The sequence below is a fragment of the Triturus cristatus genome, chromosome 4_2 (assembly GCF_964204655.1).
Source record: "Triturus cristatus chromosome 4_2, aTriCri1.1, whole genome shotgun sequence".
Classification (NCBI taxonomy): Eukaryota; Metazoa; Chordata; class Amphibia; order Caudata; family Salamandridae; genus Triturus; species Triturus cristatus.
The window spans coordinates 54,444,455-54,466,552 of NC_140586.1; the positions used below are offsets into that span (position 1 = coordinate 54,444,455).

General features: G+C 44.5%; 1 protein-coding gene across 7 annotated transcripts in view; it reads left to right on the forward strand.

Annotated features, from left to right (window-relative positions):
* The window catches only part of RFX1 (regulatory factor X1), a 549,504-nt gene that overhangs the window by 398,432 nt on the left and 128,974 nt on the right, over nucleotides 1–22,098 (forward strand). For all 7 annotated transcript variants that reach the window (XM_085600474.1, XM_085600477.1, XM_085600480.1 and 4 more), the window contains one exon: nucleotides 9,859–10,010. In XM_085600474.1, coding sequence (XP_085456600.1) covers nucleotides 9,859–10,010 — 152 coding nt within the window. The remainder of the gene's footprint in view (nucleotides 1–9,858; nucleotides 10,011–22,098) is intronic.

Consider the following 22,098-nt stretch of genomic DNA (forward strand, 5'->3'; position numbering starts at 1 on the left):
GAAAATTAAATATGTTTTATATATGTATATCTCAAGGTCGATGGAAGAATAAATGGGCATATAAGTGTCTAAATGGATGATTTGTTTTTGAAAAATTGATTGTGTAACTGACTGATTAAGTGTATCATAGTGAATACATGGCTTAGTGAGTAATGTTTAAATATGTAAATATCTGTATCAGTCTCTCACTTTGTGTATAAGTGGCTGCATGGGTTGGTGAGTAGCTACATGGGTGTCTATATAGGTTATTAGTTGGTTTTTTGAGTATCAGTCTGAGTGTCTGCATGGTTCGGTGGGGGGTATTACGTAGTGCATAGGTGCATGAATGAGTGACTCACTGTTTGTATGTGTTGAAGACAGCATATGTGCAGGACTGTATGGGTGGATGAGTGTGTGTATGGGTGTGTTAGTGAGTGAATGACTGTCTCAATAGTGACTTTATGAGTAACTACATATGTTTTAAACTAGTATATGTGACTATTGGTGTATATAAGTGAGTATATGTGAGAGTGAGAGATTGAAAGAGTTCCTGTATGAATAAGTATGTGTTTCTATAAGTGATTGTTTAAAAGACTAAGTATGTGTAAGTTTCCGTAGAAGTAAGTGTGGTGGTGTGTGTATAACTGTATATGCAAGTAAATGTATGTTTGATTCTTTATTAGCATGAGTGACTATGTGTGTGATTAACTCTATGGATGAGTAGCATTGTGTAACAGGATGTATAGGTGTATGAGTACATATGATGAGTGAGTACATGTATGAGTGACTGTATAGGACTGTTGGTGAATGAGTGGATGTGTATGTGGATCTTAGAATTACTGAAGAGGTTGTTGTAACTGGTATTGGTATGTCCATTGTTTTAACAATTTTAGTCTCTATTTTTGAATGTGTGTATCAAAGGTTATATTAGGGTGAGAGGAGGTCTGCCACTCTATCACAAGGATGATGTCATCAGTGATGTCATCAGTGATGTCATTTGAGATGTCATCAGTGATGTCATGAGTGTTGTCACTGACCATGTCATGAGTGATGTAATATGTGACGTCATCAGCAGTGCATTGCGGGCGCGCGAGTTATAGTTAGCTGAACTAACTATAACGGGGGAATTTCAATGGTTTTGTACAAGTGAAAAGTCCAGCTAACTATAACACCCCTGAAACCTATGGTTTTTTCAGTGAATTTCTGAGGTTTTTTAAATGCAAATTCCTAACTATAACGTGCCTGAAACCTATGTTTTTTTCTGTGAATTTCAAAGGTTTTTTAAATGCTAATTTCTAACTATGCCTACAGAGATAGGACATGTGAAGAAAGAAGAAAAAATGCACAGAAAGAAAAAAAAGAAGTGCAGAAAGAAGCAACAGAAGTCCTCAAAGACGAAGAAAAGTGCAGGAAGAAGGATAACGTGCAGAAAGAACAAAAAGAAGAGCAGAAAGAATCCTTGTTGCAAAATCATCCTGTACCCTCAACTTTTTCAGATGGATACTGGTGGTAACTGAGTCTGACTAACCAGTCCTAGAGCCAGTGCTATGTTAAAAGACACTTAGAATACAGTGAAAACACCTACATACACTAGGGAACATTATGCGTTGGGGTCCCCCTGTGATTAGCATGAGCTCCTCTGTAAGCCCCTAGTATATAATAGGGCAGGGGGATTAAAACTACCTCTTAAAACAGGCCACAGGGCGTTTTTGCACACGTTAACTCAGGCCCCGTCCCCTCCTTTCACTACTGTGTAAACACGCCCTGTGTCCGTTTTTAGTTGGGAGATTAAGTTCATTTGAATCCTGAGGGTCCCTAGTGTCCAACTAGCCCACTAGGTACCTCCAGTAAGTGCCACAGAGCTGCGTTGCAGAGAGGTGTAAAAAGTGGCACAGCCTGGACCACCTCTCTGCAATGCAGCTCAGTGGCGCTTACTGGAAGCACTTGGTGGGCTAGTTAGCCCCCAGGGGCCCTCAGTATTGAAGGGAAATTATATCCCCAATTTAAAACGTGCCATAGTGCGTGTTTGCACACGTCACCTCAGGCCCCGTCCCCTCCCTTCACCACTGTGTAAACGCGCCCTGTGGCTGTTCTAAGTTGAGAGATTAAGTCCCCTTGAATCCTAAGGGTCCCTAGGGTCAAACTAGACCACTAGGTACCTCCAGTAAGTGCCACAGAGCTGCGTTGCAGAGAGGTGTAAAAAGGGGCTTGGCCTCAGAACACCTGTCTGCAGCGCAGCTCTCTGGCGCATACTGGAGATGCCTGTTGGGCTAGTTGGCCCTCAGGGACCCTCAGTATTGAAGAGGAATTAATTCCCCAACTTACAACTCGCCAGGGGGCGCGTTTGCAGAGTGCTGCAAGGAGGGGGCGTGGCCTCCGGCACGATGCCAGTCTTTTATTTATTTTAATTTTTTAAGAAGGGGGGCTGTGTGGTTCCCCTTCTTATTCTAATTTATTGGCCCTAATGACCCCATCCCCCAGGGCCTTTCTCCTAATTATATTTTTTTGACCCCAATCCCCAGGGCCGGCCACTGTTTTTTATTATTTTTAAAAAATATATATTTATAGACACACCTAGGACATGCTGGACAAACCGTACGTACCTATCACCATGACGATTTGAGTGATATTCATTAAAAGGCGACTATGCATACAATGAATCCACGTGGAATGTATTTACACCACTAGTGAAGCTCTGACATGTCTGATGCCCTACCGTGCCTAATCCCGGTAGACACCCTTGTCGTTTATTTATACAAACATGGGTAGCTATTGACGGGCACATTTAATACACATGCACACCAAGCCATTCAAAGGGGATTCAACAAAAATTCGACCAAAACTATGTAAGAAACCCCCCTCACGGTTAATAAAACACACATCCACTGCCGGATGTGTAATACTTTTTATTTTACTCTCTGGAAAGGGGACGAACATCACTTGAGAGTCACAGCGCGCTCCTGGCAGAGCCCAATGCTGTGTTACACCCACCATTGCCTGCCGAGTGCCACACACCTCTGTGTTGTATTCCACCAGCTAGTGCATATGCTATGACACTCTCTAGCCCATGTGCACTGTAACACCACCCCGTGAATATGTCATGCCACACTTGTCTTCGCACGGGTTATATTGCCCCATCTAACGTGCCTTCCTCGATGCCTATGTTATAACGCACAGTGCTATGCCATACATATTACAATCTGGGATCCATATCTTTGTCACAGTGCATATGCAACCTTACACTCCCCAGCACATATTTTATATTACAACTTTAGAGACTAGTTAGGTTACACAACACTGCCCTGTGCATATTACACTCCAAGCCGCACATCGCATAGCACGCGCTAGTGCCTGTGCTATCTCGCGCTCTCCAATGAATCTGTCATTGCGCACAATGTATTGCATATTATATTTCACTCCCGGTTCATCTTATATCACACTTTTTGGTGCATAGTTTATACCATACACTACATCTAGTTTTCATTTTCAATCGTGCTCTCAGGACTATGTTCTATATAACACTGTGTTCACCTACCCTTTTCACGGGCATTACATTTTGCGATAGGGGGTGGAGGGTCAGGGGGTGTTTCTGCCAAGTGAGCCCGGAGTCACAGTCACAAACGTCCTCTTCTTCCTGAATAAAAGTGAGATTATGCTGCATACTTGTTCATATTTTAAGTAGTTCGCACAGACACACGTTTTAAAAACAATAAAGTTCCTAATACCCGCCTTCTCTGAACAGTTAGCTTGCTGCCCCATCCCCCTCCTCCCTATCCTCTGTTGTGTGAATCCATGGACTAGCCTCCTCCCTCCTGCCATGCATGGTCTGATGTGCTGCCACTGCCCTCAATTTAGTATGATGTACCAGTCCCCTCCTCCTACCCTCCATTGCCCAATTCTATGCCCCATCATTGACCTCCTGCTTAAACTCTGTGCTTAGCTTGCTGCCCCTATTCTCCTTCCCCCTGCCCTCCGATGTCTTTGTGCATGCCCCTGCTCCATCCTTTTTGCCCACCATGTTCCATGGACCTGCCACTCCTATCTACTCTGAGTGTTCTGTTGAGCTGCCACTCCCCTCCCACCTGCCTAGCATTGTCAGATGACTGTAACCTGTCCCTGCCACCTCCACCCTGCCTGTCCACATGCCATGCCCCTATCCTCTTCCTCCTGTCCTACATGGTCCATTGTACTGCCACACCCTTCTGCCCTCCCTGGTCTGTTGTGCTGCAACTGCTCCTCCTGCCTGCCCCGTGCGGTCTGTTGTGAGGCCCCTTCCCCTGAACTTTCTTGTCTGTGCACAGGTCCTGACCCTCCCTTCTATCCTCCATCGTCCTTTGTGCATGCCCCTGCACCCTCCTTCTTGCCCATTATAGCCATTGTGCTGCCACTAACCCTCCCACTTGCCATGCATGGTCTTCTGTGCTGCCATGGCCCATCCCACCTTCCCTGTGTGGTCAGTTAGCTGCCCCTGACCCCCTCCCACCTTCCCTCCATGGTCTGTGTGTATGCCATCACAGTCTCACTGTTGCTCTTCATGGTGTGTCTTGCTTCTAGTGCCCATCCTGCCTGACCTCCATGGCTATCTTGCTGCTCCTGCCGTGCCCCCTTGCCCCCAGCCCTCTGTTTACATGTGCAGACCCCTACTCCCTCCCTCCTGGCTTGTCTGTTCCATTGTAATGCCCCTGATCCGTCCCTCCTGCCCTTTATGGTCTGTTATGCTGCAGCTTTCTCTCCTGTCTGTCCATTATGGTCAGCTAGCTACCATTGCCTCTTGCCCCTCTGTTCTCTGTTGTCCATGTACATGGTCCTGTCCCCTCCCTCTTGCTTTCTATGGATTGTTGTGCTGCACTCCTGTCCGGCATGCCCTGTGTGGTGTATTGTGCTGCTGCAAACCCTGATGCCTGCCCTACAGGGTCAGTTTGGTGCACCTCTCCATGTCCCTCCTGTCCTCTGTTATCCAAGTCCATGTCCCTACCCCATTTCCTTCCATGATCCAATGTACCATACTTGCGAACATTTTGAACTTGGTAAGAGGGAGATTTTGAAAAAAAACTGGGGTATTGATTTTCCCCTTTGAGTTACATTGAAAAAGAGGAGATTGTAGACAGGAGACAGATCAAATAAAGCCCATTTGAGCTTAAAAACATTGGACGTTTCCTGGCTGAATCGGGTCTGTTGGCATGTATGGTTGTACTACCATTGCCTCTTCCTTCTGCCCACAATGGTCTATTACATTGCCACAGCCTCTCTTGCAAGTCCTGTATTGTTGGTTTGTTGCCCCTGCCCCCCTTTCCACTGCCCTCCATAGTCTGTTGTGCTGCCAAGGCCCTTCCTGCCTGCCCAGTGTGGTTAAATTGTTGCCTTTGCACCCTCCTACCTGCCTTCAATTTTCAGAGTCCGTGCCCCTGGCCTCTGCCTCTCAACAGTATCCTAATGAACAACTAGATTGCTAACATTCTATATTTATTACAAAAGTGTAGAACGCCTGACGTCATCTTGATGTAATCAAAACTGTAATACCTAGAGCATTTCCTTTAGAAATTACATATATGAGAGGGTCTTATTGGCATCAAAATTATGGTTAGTGCTCTAAAAGACTAAAATAAGGACATATTTTCTGATTTTTCAAATAGCGACAAAGCACTTTTAAATTATTTGTTATCTTTATGTTTTTTTATCCAGTTGACCACTTGATTAAATGTTGCACTTAGGGGAGAGGATGTGGTGTTACTTCCAGAACTGCAGACTTTGCAACTGGGGAACCAGGTTGGAGTTTCTGCTTCAGCTCGACATTCTGTGATTCTGGTCAAATCACTTAGTCTCCCCATGTCTACAACCAAAATGAATTTGTTCTTGTGTGATGTAACCAATGCTCATGTAAAGCACTCCAATACCTGACAAGTCTGCACTATATAACACTGCAAAAACACAAAATAATAAGTGTTTTGCACACTTCTGTCATTGGGCTATATTTGGGCTACATCTGGGTGATTTTGGGCTACATTTGGGCTCTTTTGTCTCCGGTGGCCATCTTGGGAGATTTATTTGTTATGAAGTTTCCTAATTTCCTCATGTACTGCAATCTCCTCAGTAGGAAATGCTTTCAGTTTTTTACTTTGATTCCATCATGAAGGTATTCAGATATGTCACACATTTGCCATAAATTCTGAAAGTTAGCACTCTAGTTGCTCATTAGATCACTGTAGTAAAACTACTGTTCACCATGGAAGTCTGCTCCTGGTATTAAAAGTGCATGTTTCAGTCTGCATGTCAGAATTTTTTAATGAAATAGAAGAGGATTTGAGAAGTCACTCAAAATGTGCCCTCATTTTCTTTCTTCAGCACTAATCATAATTTCTATGGCAAAATAAACCCCCTCACTGTGTTCCTTTTTAAATTAAATGTTTTAAGTGTTACCAGTTTATTCTAATCAAGATGGCTTCAGGTGTGCCATACTTTTGTCATAATGAAGACAGTAAGCGCTCTAGTTGTTTTTAAGAACACTCTGGGACACTCTGTAATTGGGCTATACTTGGGCTACATCTGGGTGATATTTGGGCTACATTTGGGCTCTTTTGTCTCTGGTGGCCATCTTGGGAGACTTATTTGTTATGAAGTTTCCTAATTTCCTCATTTACTGCAGTCTCCTCAGTAGGAAATACTTTCAGTTTTTTACTTTGATTCCATCAAAAAGGCATTCAGATGTGTCACACATTTGCCATAAATTCAGAATGTTAGCACTCTTTTTGCTCATTAGATCACTGTAGTAAAGCTACTGCTCACCAGGGGAAACTGCTGCTGGTATTGAAAGTGCATGTTTCAGTCTGCATGTCAGAATTTTTTAATGAAATAAAAGAGGATTTCAGAAGTCAAAATGTGCCCTAGTTTTTCTTTCTGCAGCACTAATCATACTTGTTATGGAAAAATGAACCCCCTCATTTTGTTCCTTTTTAAATTAAATGTTTTACCACTTTAATCCAAGCAAGATGGCTTCAGGTGTGCCATACGTTTATCATAAGTAGGACTGTTAGCGCTCTAGTTGTTCTTTGGAACACTCTGGGAAGCTGCAGTAGAACACAAAGGAATCAACTGACAGTCTCTGCCCTTGTTGGATGTACATGTTTTACTGAGAATGTCAGACTTCATTCTCACATGACTGAGAAAGATAATGTGAATTTACAGAAAATAAGCTCTCAGTTTAGCTTATAGAGCACCTTCCAAACCTCTGTGGGAAAAGCAAGAGAAAATATTTTTCTCTCAATCATGATATCCCAGCAGAAGGCTTTTTCACATGGTGAAATCACCTTAGAACACACCACAATTCCTAAAATGAGTATGGTACCATCAACAAATGATTTATAATGTAACTAAAGTCTTAAAACCTTCTATTAACTGCAATGCTTTTTAATGAGGTGCTATCATGTATATTGGTCCCAAGATGGCTGCCAACACTTCTTGGATGAAGTGCTGACAGCCAATCAGATCTCAGGATGAGATGTGTGGTTAGGCTCCGCCCACATATATATATGATTTTACTTTTGATTTTCTCAGGAACTACTGAACAGATTGACACCAGACCTGCAAAAGGCACTTCCCTGAGCTGAGGACTACCTCTCTGCCAAATTTCAAGTAATTCTGTTCAGCCATTCGGGCTGTACCTTGGACTAAAGGTCCCTATGGAAAATTGCATGGGGAAAACACGTTTTGGGACCCCCCTTTTTTCTCAGCCCCCGCTTGACGAATCCCCCCGAGACTTTCAGGGTAGGAGCGGAGCGGAGCGCCCCACCTATTTTGAAAATTTCGTGAGGATTCGTCAACCGGCGCCAAAGTTATTCCAAATAGAATGTTGCGGATTTCCTATGGAAACACGGTCCTAACTAGAACTATCTACTGGCGAGCGCCAGTAGATAATATGTGTGTATATATATATATATATATATATATATATATATATATATATATTCACTTAAAAAACCATAGGTTTCACACATGTTATAGTTAGGTGGATATTTCACTCGTAAAAAACCAAAGAAATTCCCCCGTTATAGTTAGTTCAGATAACTATAACTCGCGCGCCCGCAATCCTCTGCTCATGACGTCACATATTACATCACTCATGACATGGTCAGTGGCATCACTCTTGACATCACTGATGACATCATCCTTGTGATAGAGTGGCGGTCGCACGAGTTATAGTTATCTGAACTAACTATAATGGGGGAATTTCATTGTTTTTTTACAAGTGAAATATCCACCTAACTATAACATGTGTGAAACCTATGGTTTTTTAAGTGAATTTGCAAGGTTTTTTAAATGCTAATTCCTAACTATAACGTGTGTGAAACCTATGGTTTTTTCAGTGAATTTGTATGGTTTTTTAAATGCTAAGTTATGTATGTATTATTATTTTTTTTATATATTTATTTTTCAATAAACTACGTATTAAAATGTTATTTTTTTTTTTATGGTTTTTCACCGAGCGCGCACGGTTGGCGCACCCCCGCGATTTAAAAAAAAAAATTAATGGTTTTTTCTGCCTTCTGGGTCCTTCAGGGACCCCCTGACAAAGGCTAGGGGGTCAGGGACTCTCTACCCTGCCCCCTTTTCACGTTCGCCACCTTCATTTTCCACTCTCGCACTGAAAACAAACAAAATGGCGGCCGACACTTCCTGATTTCGACCGATTCGAACGTTGACTGACATGTAACAACCAATCAGAATTACGCTCACGCACGTTAGTGTGCGCGGCTATAGATATGTATGTGCTTTTTACTGCAATTTTCTCTGGAACTACTGAACAGATTGACTCCATATGTGCAAAAGGCACATCCCTGACCTGAGGACTATCTCGCTGCCAAATTTCAAGTAATTTTGTTCAGCCGTTCGGGCTGTACCTTTGACTAAAAGTCCTATGGGAAAATGCATGGGGAAAACGCGTTTTGGGACCCCCCTTTTTTCTTGGCCCCCGCTTGACGAATCCCCCCGAGACTTTCAGGGTAGGAGCTGAGCGGAGCGCCCCATTAGTTTTGAAAATTTTGCGAATATTCGTCAACCGGCGCCAAAGTTATTCAAAATAGAATTTTGAGATTTCCTATGGAAACACGGTCCTAACTATAACTATCTACTGGCGACCGCCAGTAGATAATATATATGTGTGTGTATATGTATATGTGTATATTATCTACTGGCGGTCGCCAGTAGATAGTTATAGTTCCAACCTAGTTTCCAGCGCAATTCTGATTGGTTGTTAGATGTCGGATAAACATTCGAATCGGTCGAAACCAGGAAGTGTCGGCCGCCATTTTGTCTCTCGCAGTCTGAGGGGGTGAAAAAAAAAGGTGGAGAACATGAAAAGGGGGCAGAGTGGACAGTTCCTGACCCCCTAGCCTTGGTCAGGGGGTCACAGAAGGACCCCCAAGGGTGAAAAAAACAATTATTTTTTTTTAAATCGCGAGGTGCACGCACGCCGAAGCGCACCGAGTGCCCACAGAGCGCGCACGGTGCGCTCACGGTGAAAAACCTAAAAAAAAAATAATAAATACATAACTTAGCATTTAAAAAAACGTACAAATTCACTGAAAAAACCATAGGTTTCACACATGTTATAGTTAGCTGGACATTTCACTCGTAAAAAACCAATGAAATTCCCCCGTTATAGTTAGTGCAGGCAACTATAACTCACGCGACCGCAATCCTCTGCTGATGACGTCAGATATTACATCACTGATGACATATGTGTCTTTATGAAAAATAAATATTTGTAATATATGTATAGCTAAAGATTAATGGAAGAAGACATGGGTAAATAAGTGACAGTTTTTCTTTCATATGAATTTCCTCTGCACCGTTCTTCACATTTTGTCCTTCTCCTGTGTCTAGACATGATGAGGCCGAGAAGCGACTGCCCCGAGATTACCTGATCATCCTCTCAAAGTATGAACCTGTTCTGAAATGGACAAAGGACTGCGACAACCTGCTGTACCAGGGCCTTGTGGAGATCCTTATCCCGGAAGTGTTAAGGCCCATCCCTAGTAAGTGACTCTGTGTGAGGGCAACTAGATGATGAGGCTTGGGGTAGGGTGATAGACAGAGTATTTACAGGAGATAGTGTGATTGTGGAAGTGAGGTCAGGGCTTGTTCATCAGGAGGGTTAATATAGACAGGGGTTGTGTGATATATATTTTACAGTTTGGACATGAAGCATAGAGCAGAGGAAGGGATAGTACAGAGGAAGACGAGGCTGGTGGATGACGCAAAGGGAAGAGTGGTATTGCAATAGCTTGTGCAGTAGGCACAGGTTAGGGGGAGGGGTGATGTGGTAGTTAAGACTTGCACATGTTAGAGATGAGAGCAGTATAGATGCAGACCTCCTTGTGTGAAGATGTGGAGCTGGTGTAGAGAATACATCTTGTCGTGAATAGATTGGGAGGAGTGGTGTAGAAGACAGGACGTGAGCAGAGGCCAGTGGGATTGAGAGTGGCAGAGGACAGATTTTGATATAAGCAAAGGGAGTGGTTGCAAAGAAAACCAGGATTGTTCAGGGGCAAAGTGCAAATGATGGTCTATGTAAGATCTGTAAGATATGCACGGCTCCTGGTTTTACTTGAGGTCTGTAAGAGGTGTGGGACTCCTAGGTGTAAAGTACAAGGTGCAAGTTTTCCAGAGAGACGTTGCTATGAAATGTGGGCTGGTGAGGTATGAGAAACCTGGGTCTGTGTGATATTTGAGATTTGTTTAAAGCTCCTTTGTCTTTATGATGCGTGACTTCTGTATGTGGTGTCTGATAAAGACTAAATTAATAATTGAGAAAATTCTTGCTTATAAGTAATAATATTGTGCCTTGTTAGGTAATTCACAGTTTCTAATTGATGGAGTATTCTGCTGACTGCTTACTTGACCCTTCCATCAAGGTGAAGTTGGGACGCAGACAACTTTAAGTTGTCATAACGTCCCACTGTTGCCAGTTGTCGCTAATCAAATTAATCATCAGGGCTGCCAGAACTCCACTTATGATGTGCACTGGTGCCTATGTTCCTTTATGTCTGTGCCTGTAACTGACCCTGAGTGTCAACAGTTTTTAGAATGATTTTATTCCAGAGCTCTTGGGAAATTGCTGTTTTTAGGGACTGCAGGGCCATATCACCCCAAACTTTTTCCCGCATCCAGGCTTGCGCTTCATGCAGATATCAAATATCAGTAATGTACCCACATTCTTAACTTTTTTTGTATCCCAGGAGGTTGCATGGTGATGCATCATGCGACTTAAGTGCTTTGATGTGACCCAAGGAAGTCTAAAAAGAGACTAAAGTGAAGCTCTCATTGGTTTGTACAAATCTAAATTTAGATCTCCCTCCGGATCTTAAGATTGGGTCTGCATCCAATCTCATTAACGGGGCGTTCCTCCAAGGCTTTTTGAATAAAGGAGAGGTCAATTTTCTTCCAAACTCAGGAAGCACAAGAACTTCAAGGGAACTCCTTCCTCCTCATCTCCTGGTGGAGGCCATCCACCTTTCTGCTGCCAGTTCAACATATATCTTTCTAAAGGATATTAACTCCCTCAAGTAACTTACTTGAACCTCTCTTAAACGCCAGACTGCATCCAAAAATGTTCTCCACAGCACTCGTCATCTGCAGTGTCCCTGGATTTGGCACTGCGTCTTTGGCGTCTCCAGACTTCATTGGAAATAACGTACTGGATGCCATATAAGATGCATCTTTCACCTATGTCCACAGTTGTGTTTTTTCATGCCTCCAATGGATGTCATTCTGGAGCCATTGATTATTATGAACATTCTGCATATTTACAGTTGCCACTTTGTAGTTCTAGTTAGGACCAGGTTTCCATAGAAAATAGTTTTTTTGATTTGCAATTAACTTTGGCACCATTTGATGAATCTTTACGAAACTTTCCCAAAAACGTTTCATCTCTTCAGCTTCCTCCTGGAAAGTTTCAGGGGCCCAGAAAAAGTGGCTGGGCCCAAAACTTGTTTTTCCCAAGCAGTTTCCTATAAGAGATTGGACACAGCTACAGCCAAAACAGAATGACACCACATTTGGCAGAAAGCTCAATCCTTACCTAGAAAACATGTCTTTTGTGATTTGGTGTAAATCCCCTAGTAGTTTTTGAGGAATTAAGGTTTAGGATTTATAGCTAACTAGAGACGCTGCGTACCATAGAACCAGCAGATCAAAAGATAAAATCTGATTGGCTGTCTCACATCAAAAAAGATGTTTGGCAGCCATTTTTTAACTCACGTACTCATTCCCCTTTTCCTGAAAATAAACAAAAACATAACATACAGGGGATATAGAATAGGGATAGCCTGACACCTTCAAATTCGTGGGGAGTTCCACAGGGACCCTCACTGGGACCAACATTTTTTTTGCAGTATTGCAATAATACCATGGTAAAAATAAATGTGCTTAAAAGAGGTGGCCCCCCCCACCCTTTTCAATTAAAAGACAACCAGAGTGAGCCAGGGCCCTGGGGTCGCTGTATTCTCTTTAAAAACAACTATACGAGGGGGCCCTCCACAAACCGCTTAATGGCCCACAGGCCCCATCTCCTGGGTCCTGTTGGTAGACAGTGCCCTAGTAACCACATCTCCTCGCGCTCTGGCAGGCAGGTAAAACAGGGTTGCTCCTACTGGGTGGGAGCATACAACTAAAGTTGGCTCTCAGCACCCAGAAGCATGGACATCATTTTGTACAGGTGATAAAGTTAACAACGTACCTGTTCGTAGGGGCATCACTGAAGTAACGGACTCAGAAGGGGATCGCCAGCGACCCAATGGGCAAGAATGACTGAGGGATCGATGGAAGTGGCACCCACTATGGACCCTTGACATTGCTCTGGACTACATCAACCAGGGTGCTTTGCAGAAACACGCCCACTGGGGCGGGACTAAGATTAACTTGATCACCTGTACAAAATGATGTCCATGCTTCCGTTCTCCCGACAAACGCCATGCCATGAGGAAGGGATAGGTTCTCGAAACGCGTAGGCAAGTGGCGCAACACTACGCTGTGGGGTTCTCCCTGAGTCCGCTGCTGCCTCCCGAATAAAGAAGGTTCAAACTCAGCGTTGTGTGGGTGTCTTCAATTGCAGAGCAAGTTCATATGGAATATGTGTGGCCAGCTAGGGTCACGAAGACAACCCCACTGCTCGCCGCAGGTCCGTATGTCACAACCGGGGCACGGTATACGGAACAACGTACCTGTTTGGAGGGGCATCACTGAAGTAACGGACTCGGAAGGGGATTCTGCATATTTACAGTTGCCACTTTGTAGTTCTAGTTAGGACCAGGTTTCCATAGAAAATAGTTTTTTTGATTTGCAATTAACTTTGGCACCATTTGATGAATCTTTACGAAACTTTCCCAAAAACGTTTCATCTCTTCAGCTTCCTCCTGGAAAGTTTCAGGGGCCCAGAAAAAGTGGCTGGGCCCAAAACTTGTTTTTCCCAAGCAGTTTCCTATAAGAACTTTGGACACAGCTACAGCCAAAACAGAATGACACCACATTTGGCAGAAAGCTCAATCCTTACCTAGAAAACATGTCTTTTGTGATTTGGTGTAAATCCCCTAGTAGTTTTTGAGGAATTAAGGTTTAGGATTTATAGCTAACCTGTACAAAAGGATGTCCATGCTTCCGTTCTCCCGACAAACGCCATGCCATGAGGAAGGGATAGGTTCTCGAAACGCGTAGGCAAGTGGCGCAACACTACGCTGTGGGGTTCTCCCTGAGTCCCCTGCTGCCTCCCGAATAAAGAAGGTTCAAACTCAGCGTTGTGTGGGTGTCTTCAATTGCGGAGCAAGTTCATATGGAATATGTGTGGCCAGCTAGGGTCACGAAGACAACCCCACTGCTCGCCGCAGGTCCGTATGTCACAACCGGGGCACGGTATACGGAACAACGTACCTGTTTGGAGGGGCATCACTGAAGTAACGGACTCGGAAGGGGATCGCCAGCGACCCAATGGGCAAGAATGACTGAGGGATCGATGGAAGTGGCACCCACTATGGACACTTGACATTGCTCTGGACTACATCAACCAGGGTGCTTTGCAGAAACACGCCCACTGGGGCCGGACTAAGATTAACTTTATCACCTGTACAAAATGATGTCCATGCTTCCGTTCTCCCGACAAACGCCATGCCATGAGGAAGGCATAGATTCTCGAAACGCATAGGCAAGTGGCGCAACACTACGCTGTGGGGTTCTCCCTGAGTCCGCTGCTGCCTCCCGAATAAAGAAGGTTCAAACTCAGCATTGTGTGGGTGTCTTCAATTGCGGAGCAAGTTCATATGGAATATATATATATATATATATATATATATATATATATATATATATTAAACAAAGTCCCAACTTCACCATGAAAAAGGGAGTACGCACACGTAAATTCACAAATTGGCTGCTTTAATGAAGTGTGGTCCTCTCCAAACCCAGCAAAACAAATCACTGAGACGCGTTTCGGCTGCACACACACACACACACACCAACCAGGGGTAGAAATGACACATGCGATATTAATGAATGCTTCCATGTTACAGTTATCCACTTGCCACCTTAAACATAAGTCAAGCATAAAGGTTGTTTTATAATTCTGAAATAAGCTCTCATTGATAAACAAGCTCATTTAAATCCTTATTGTTAGGTACTTTATCAAACTTGTATTTCAGTTCAACAGAAAGACTGATTTAAGACTGATTTTCAAATTGTAATAGAAAGTGGAAATGCAGTAAAAATCAGCAGGTATACCACATGTATCATACAAGTTAATCATCATTGCATGCCTGCACTAAAGCTCTGCTTTACTTGCTAGATATCATTGTTCCTATCTCAAGTCCATCTGTTCAACCAAGCATGTGACAATATCTAGTTTCTGTTTCTCTCTCTTGTGTACCCTTTCCGTAAGCCTACTGTATAACTCAATGATAGGATGGTGGAGTTAGTTGTGGGTTTGATGAAGTTTGGTAACCATCATTGCTCCTGACTGATCCAGATTTCTGGGGTAGAACATCTTGAATGGAGGGAATTGAACATCTAGTAAATGGTCCAAACTTTCTCTGCCTCTTTTTGTCTGCATCTCCCTTCAGAAACTTCTTGTCCTTTCTAGACTTTCTTACCACTTTAAGAATTTCTCTGTATGGCTTTCTGTAACTGGCTAAAGGCAGCCCAGAATGTACTTACTGAAGAAGGGAGGCATGGGGCTGGAGCTCCTTGCTTAATTTGTGAAGTTTTAGTTCACCCTTCTGTGGAAGGTGGGCTGACTGCAGTGAATTTCCATTTGCACTACCTGCTCGTGCAGGCCATTATGTATTGTCTTGGTGTTTGCAGAAAAGACCGTCACTTGTTTGTGTTGAGAAATTATTGTCATTCCCTGCAGGTATGGAAAGGGTGTTCCCAGACAAGATTCCAGTCCAGAAGTGAGAGATTAATGTTTGGTGGTTGACAGAGAGGGCTTGTAGTTGATGGTGATCAGAGCAGGCTTGGTGTTGGCATGCTTGCTGCAGGTGCACGATGTAGACATTCCAAACCCCTCATTTACTTATGAAAAGGGGTGCATATGATTAATAAATACCCAAGCTGTGCTTCATTTCAGTGGGACATTTCATTAGGACTAACATCTTGGTGAATCAATTTGGAATTTAGCTGAACACTCCAGAGAGATTCATGTACTATAATATCAAGCTAAATATTGCCATGATGCTTTCATGCTGCAATATGGCCTCGAAGTTGTGGGTAGGATCTGGCAGAGTAGCATAAATTCAAAGCAGAGCTCTCATGATTTTTGCCTACACCACAACCATCTTTTAGAGTCAGAAAAGGCTTTGTGGGACAATCAGACTTTGACTCGACTGGCTCTTGATCAGTCTTTGGCCGAGACTCAGACTGTGGATTGCTGATTGGAAAAATACGTTCAGAGTACCAATGCACTGGAAAATGTGGTTGGCCATGCACTTATCAGCCCCAACCTTCTGTGGTCTCAGGATCCATACCCAGAAGCCATAAACAGCTTTTGTGTTTTGCTGGAAGGAAAGGAGAAATAAGAAAGAAAGTTACTGAGATAGGCATATATAATATGCCACAAACAGCAGGAGATGCACTCTTTAAAGTTGCCCCCCATGACTTGGTGAGTTGTTTTTTTGTAGATGTAGCATCCAAACATTCATGATGTGGCCATGAAACCAAAGTAAACAAAAAAGTGATATGTGGAATGGTTGATGGGGATGCCAGACATGGGTCCAGTGTTCACTGTGCCACTCGAACCAAATGCTACTCTAAGCAATTGCCATTGGTTAGATTGTTTGCAAGCATTCCTCCCATCACCTTTTTCATGTCTGTGAATATAGAACTGGCATTCAATCAAGAATTGTGTAAACCGGTGAAATGATGGATATGCAACTAGGAGTCATAATCAGGAGGCACAGATGACTCTGATCTTACCTATTGACTGGGAGGTTCCTGGCAAGATTAGGAACCTTCTCTGCAGTGCACCTCTCATGAGATACTCAGCCAGTGGAAGAAAAACACAGTGTCTGCTAAGTCACTGTATTGATGACTAAACTCGAACAGAACTCCCCTCAAGTCTTCTGTCCTCTTTCAGATGCAGAGAGAGAGTGAACATGTTCTTGTTGATTTGGGGGCATTCAAATGAAACGTTGTATCTGATTGGTCATTTAGAGATCTAAAGGAAAAGACTGAATGACTATAACTGGTTGCTTTGATTCCAGCTCAAAGTAAAACTAAAACAAGCATTTGCAATGCAATAGGTCTCACATTATTAAAGTTTGAGCTGTAGAGAGAGAGGTAGAGAGAGAGAGGTAGAGAGAGAGAGAGAGAGGTAGAGGTAGAGAGGCGTAGAGCGGTAGAGAGGTGTAGAGAGGTAGAGAGGTGTAGAGAGGTAGAGAGAGAGAGGTAGAGAGAGGTAGAAGGGTAGAGAGAGGTAGAGAGAGAGAGGTAGAGAGAGAGGTAGAGAGGTAAGGAGAGTTAGAGAGAGGTAGAGAGTTAGAGAGAGAGAGAGGTAGAGGTAGAGTGGTAGAGAGAGGTAGAGAGGTATAGAGAGGTAGAGAAGTAGAGGTAGAGAGAGATAGAGAGAGAGAGAGAGAGAGAGAGAGAAGTAGAGAGAGATGTAGAGAGAGAGGGAGAGAGAGAGAGGTAGAGAGGTGTAGAGAGAGAGGGAAGTAGAGAGGTAGAGGGATGTAGAGAGGTAGAGAGGGGGAGGTAGAGAGAGGTAGAGCGAGAGAGAGGTAGAGAGAGAGAGGTAGAGAGAGGTAGAGAGGCAGAGAGAGAGAGAGGTAGAGGGAGAGAGAGGCAGAGAGAGAGAGGTAGAGAGAGGGAAGACAGCATTGTCACACTTCTAAAGCTGCCTGCCATGGGTTTTACAAGCACTGTGCACTGATCCCTGCCCTAAGAGTTTATTATGTATATCTGTGCATACTTTTTTCTTACTTATGCCGAATTTAATACCTTCAGAGCTCGAAAGCGGGGAGCTCCAAGCGCCTAGATAGCAGGATTAATAATATACCGTTAGCAGACACCTAGGAGAAGAAGTTAATTACGACATCCCAGTGCCACATTGCGGCCAAATACAGATGTTTTAAATGCCTTGTAAGTGGTCACAGTGAGCAGGCACAACATTCCAGTAAAACGTTGCTATCTGAAAGAAACACGTTAGTTAGATTCCTTACCTTAGAATATCCCCAGGCATCAGGCTGGATCCGTAAAGATTTTTCGTCAGCAATACCCTTGCGCGTCGCTAGGCGTCGTCTGCGGCTCCGCATCCGTCGTCGGCGTCGTGATCGCCGGGATGACGTCGTCGGAGTATATAGACGCCGCCCTTGCACGCTGACGTCAGTTCTTCTCTTTTCCACGCCAGTAAGCGCAGATCCGGGAAGAGCATACCCTTTAGTCAATTTTTGACTAAACTTTTTGGACTTTTTTGGTTCATCTTTCAAGTCGACCTTGACTCCTGGTGCCGGTAGGGATGCCCGGTTTCAAGCCGTGCGACGCCTGTAACCGACTGATGTCGGTTACGGATCACCACTGTCGGTGTCTCTACTGCCTTGGGGCCGACCATGATGTGAAGTACTGGGTATTTTAGACCCAGCGGTGCAGGGGCACACACCCTATGACTTCTGGGTTCACCCTGTTCCAGACCTACAGAAACACAGAGTCTTCTGGTTGAAGTCAAAGATTCGTTTATTGGCTGCAGACCAATGACAGGTATCCTAGAAGTACAACAGCGTGTATGTTCTCAGGAGACTGCTGAAAATCATAGGAACGGACTTCATCTTAAATACAAAATATCATGCTCCAGGCACACATTCCTTGGTTTACGACATGGCCATATAAAGGTATACATTACAAACGAAAAAGCAGAGTCATGATGACCATCCCACATTCCAGTTCGGCCAGCCCACAATGATTTACACAGTAAGGTTCAGATCCCACATCGTATGTCAATAGGCCCCCCAATAAACATGAGCATCTCCTGTTTTGGGAAACAAGTCATAAAGCAGGAACAAGCAGGTGTGGAAGAGATTAGCCGGGGGATTGTGTAGAATGAAAGGGTTTTATGACGGGTCAAGCCCTGATGCTTATCACAGGTGGACGGAGGAAGGGGAGCTCGTGAGACCGGTTTGACCCGGGGCAGCAGAGCCAGCTGCCCAGGTCACAGAGAAGTCAGAGGGAAAGCCCATGTACTGTGAGGCCCGTATTTACTCCATTATAGCCTATGTGAGGGCAATGACAAGATGGCCACTGCTTCTAAAATGGAACCCGCGTAGTGAAGCTGAATAGCGTGTACACAGTGCATTCATAGCTAGAACGATATATAAAGCACTCGTACATGCCGCGTTTACCATTTGCGGTTCGCTAATACCAAGATAGACAGGGGTAGGGCCCTGTCCCCTACGCGGTCCCGAATATTAAAGTACGACAGACCCTCCTTTTGCCCGTACATAGGCAATCACTATACTCATCTTAATCTGAGTCTAGGTCAATGTCCGCAAAGTCATGGAGATGTTGCTGTAGCATCATCCTATTACTTAGTTCGTCCCTCGATACAGGTTTCCTTACACATAAGGTAGCACAGAGACCACATATCGCAGGAGCACACTGTATACACAGACAGAACAGGAAAAGAATGGCTAAGATCATTCCAATGACCATCAGAACTTTCCAACCCCAGGCAGATATCAATTCCCAGAACCACCCCACCAGTGACCAATCTCCCTTATCCACGTGTATGGCTTCAGATATTTTATGGAGTTTGGGGATGGCTTGATACACTGTTGGAGCATTATCTGGTATGAAAATGCAGCAACTGGATTGGATGACCTTGCATACCCCACCGCGGTCTGCAAGAATAACGTCTAGAACCATGCGGTTCTGCAGAGTCATAAGGCGATCCGCTTGGAGCTCAGCTGTCAGATTACTAAGGGCACCAGCCGTTACATTGATAGTGGATTCAACCACACGTGTCAGCTGTCTCAGGTTCCTACTATTGACCACAGGTCCCCAAAACGGCAGGAAACCCAAGAACAAGTCTCCTGCTTCCTGACCGGCAGTATCCTCCTTACTAATCACACCTCTCACAACTCTGGTCTTGTGATAGTCAGAGGCGGCAGTAAATGTCGGCGGTAGCAAGTTCGCAATATAACATGTGCCCGAGAAATCAGGGGGCAGCCATGTATATGCTCGGTCATGACAGATGAAATATGTGCCCTTGGCAGCCAAAAACGCAGGGGAAAACTGTGACGGGAAGGTGTACGTTTCAGTACAGTCACTTCTTCCCAGTTGAGCTCTAGGATTCTGACCATTACCCTGTAAGCAGAACCGACCCATGTGGGGTACGACCCAGATTGGAGATGAGATTTTTCGCTGTCTTTCACCCAGACTAATACTATACCCCGTCGCGTTCCATCCTACATAAGGTCTCAACTCTTCTTTGGGAATGGATGAGTATGCATCGATATCCCTACTCATATCGGCAACTCCTCTCATCAAAGCCTTATTATTGGTGATAGGTCTGATGGAACGCGGTTGGCGAGGGGAGTATGTATCTAGAGCATAGAGAAACATGGTTTGGAATGCCCATGACGATCCATTGTAACTGTACGGCAACACCAGGTAGGGAATACCCTTGTTAATGGTATGTGGCATTAACCCACACACCCAGCAATTGGTCGTATTCATTACCAGTTGGTGCTGGTGCAAGAGCTGGATAAACGAGTTATTTACGAACTCTGATCGTCTGGTCTGTTCGTGCTCAGGCAAAGGGTGAAAAGAGTGAGAGGAGGCAGTAGAAGGAGATATAGGCTGTTCAGTGGGTGCAATGGGCTTTTGAGCGGAGAAAAACACAAATCCTACAACAAACATTATGATACTTCACAGTATAAAAAGACACAAAAAGACAAAACATTTACTTTTCATAATTTTACACATCCTTGCGTTAGAGTTCATTTCCTCAATTGGTCTCTCCATCTTAAAAAACTCCATCCTCTACTCGGGCCGCTCGCGGTGGATGAGTTTCTTCTGCTGAGGGGCACGCCTGTCAGTCCAGGGAAACGCCCTAGACCAACCAGAACCGTCGACCTAGCGTCTTCGGCCTGTACCCCAAAGTCTTAGCACCGCGACCCTGCGGCAGAACCCGGATGGTGGTTCGAAAAACAAAAATCAAGAAAGTCCTTCAGATGGGAGAGCAAAAATGTCAAAAGGAAAATAGTGAGGAAATCTTTATTTGTCCATGGGCCTAGGTCTCAAATTATAGCGGAGACGGCCAGGTGCTGTTTGGTCTTGAAACAAAAGTTCAGGCTCAGTGGTGTCCAGTCGATTTGATGGCGGCACAGCTTCCTGCAGAATATTGTCACTCTCTTGGTCTGAAACTGTGCCTTTTATGCGTGCGTCGCTGAATGGTACAAAGCGAGGTACAATGTCTGTCTCCGAGTCGGCGATACCCTCCTTGACCCACTGGTCATATGGCAGAGGCAAGGGGACTACTTTGCAGTGGGTACCATGAATCCAGTGCTTCTTCCCTTTCACTCGCACTGCTGATCTTGTCGAAAGAAGAACAAGATGAGGGCCGATCCAGCGAGGCTCGTCGTTGCTATTGCGCTGGAAATTTCGGACTAGCACCCACGTACCAGGGTTGATAGGGTGTCCAGGAGGTTCAGAGGCTTGGGGAAGAGTATCATGTACCTGTTGGTGCAAAACACGCAGTTTAACAGTCAAATCATACAGGTAATCGAGTAGTACTGGATGTTCTATCTCACTAAATTTCGCCGGTCTTGGCACGCCCCATACATTAGCCGGGCGGCCAAAGACGACCTCATAAGGACTAAGTCCCACTCGTGAGTGTATGGTCATTCTGGTGGACAGGAGTGCTAGAGGCAGAGCGTCAGGCCATTTAAGACCGGTGCTCGCCTGGATTTTGGCCAGCTTGAGCTTTAAGGCTCCATTGTAGCGTTCTACTAATCCAGCTGATTGGGGGTGATTTGCAGCATGGAACTTCTGCTTTATCCCTAGCCCTTCACATACATTCTTCATCACTTTACCCACAAACTCACTTCCGTTATCACACCACACCATTCTTGGCATCCCAAACCTAGGGAAAAACTCCTTCACAAGGGCTTTGGCTGTGGATAGGGCAGTGTTATCTTTCAGAGGATAAGCCTCTATCCATTTTGAGAAAGCACAAACAACCACCAGTACATATTTCAGGTTGTTGCATCTTTCCATGTGAATAAAGTCCAGCTGCAAAACTTCGAATGGACATGATGGGGGTGCAAAGTGACCAGCTGGAGTTGGGGTTCCCCTACCAGGGTTGTACTTCAAACATACTATGCAATTCTTGACCACATTCTCTGCACACTTGGGAATCCCAGCATTCTGCCATACTGGAGCCAACAACTTGCATATACCTTTCGTACTGATGTGTGCCATTCCATGTGCCATAGTAACCACTGGAAGCACATATGCGTCAGGCAACAACCATCGCCTATGTTCTGTCAGATCAATCCAACAACCATTCTCATCCAACTTACCCATACTTTCTCTCCACTTGCTTAACTCTTCCTCTGTGGCTTCAGCTTGAAGCGACTTCACACTCTC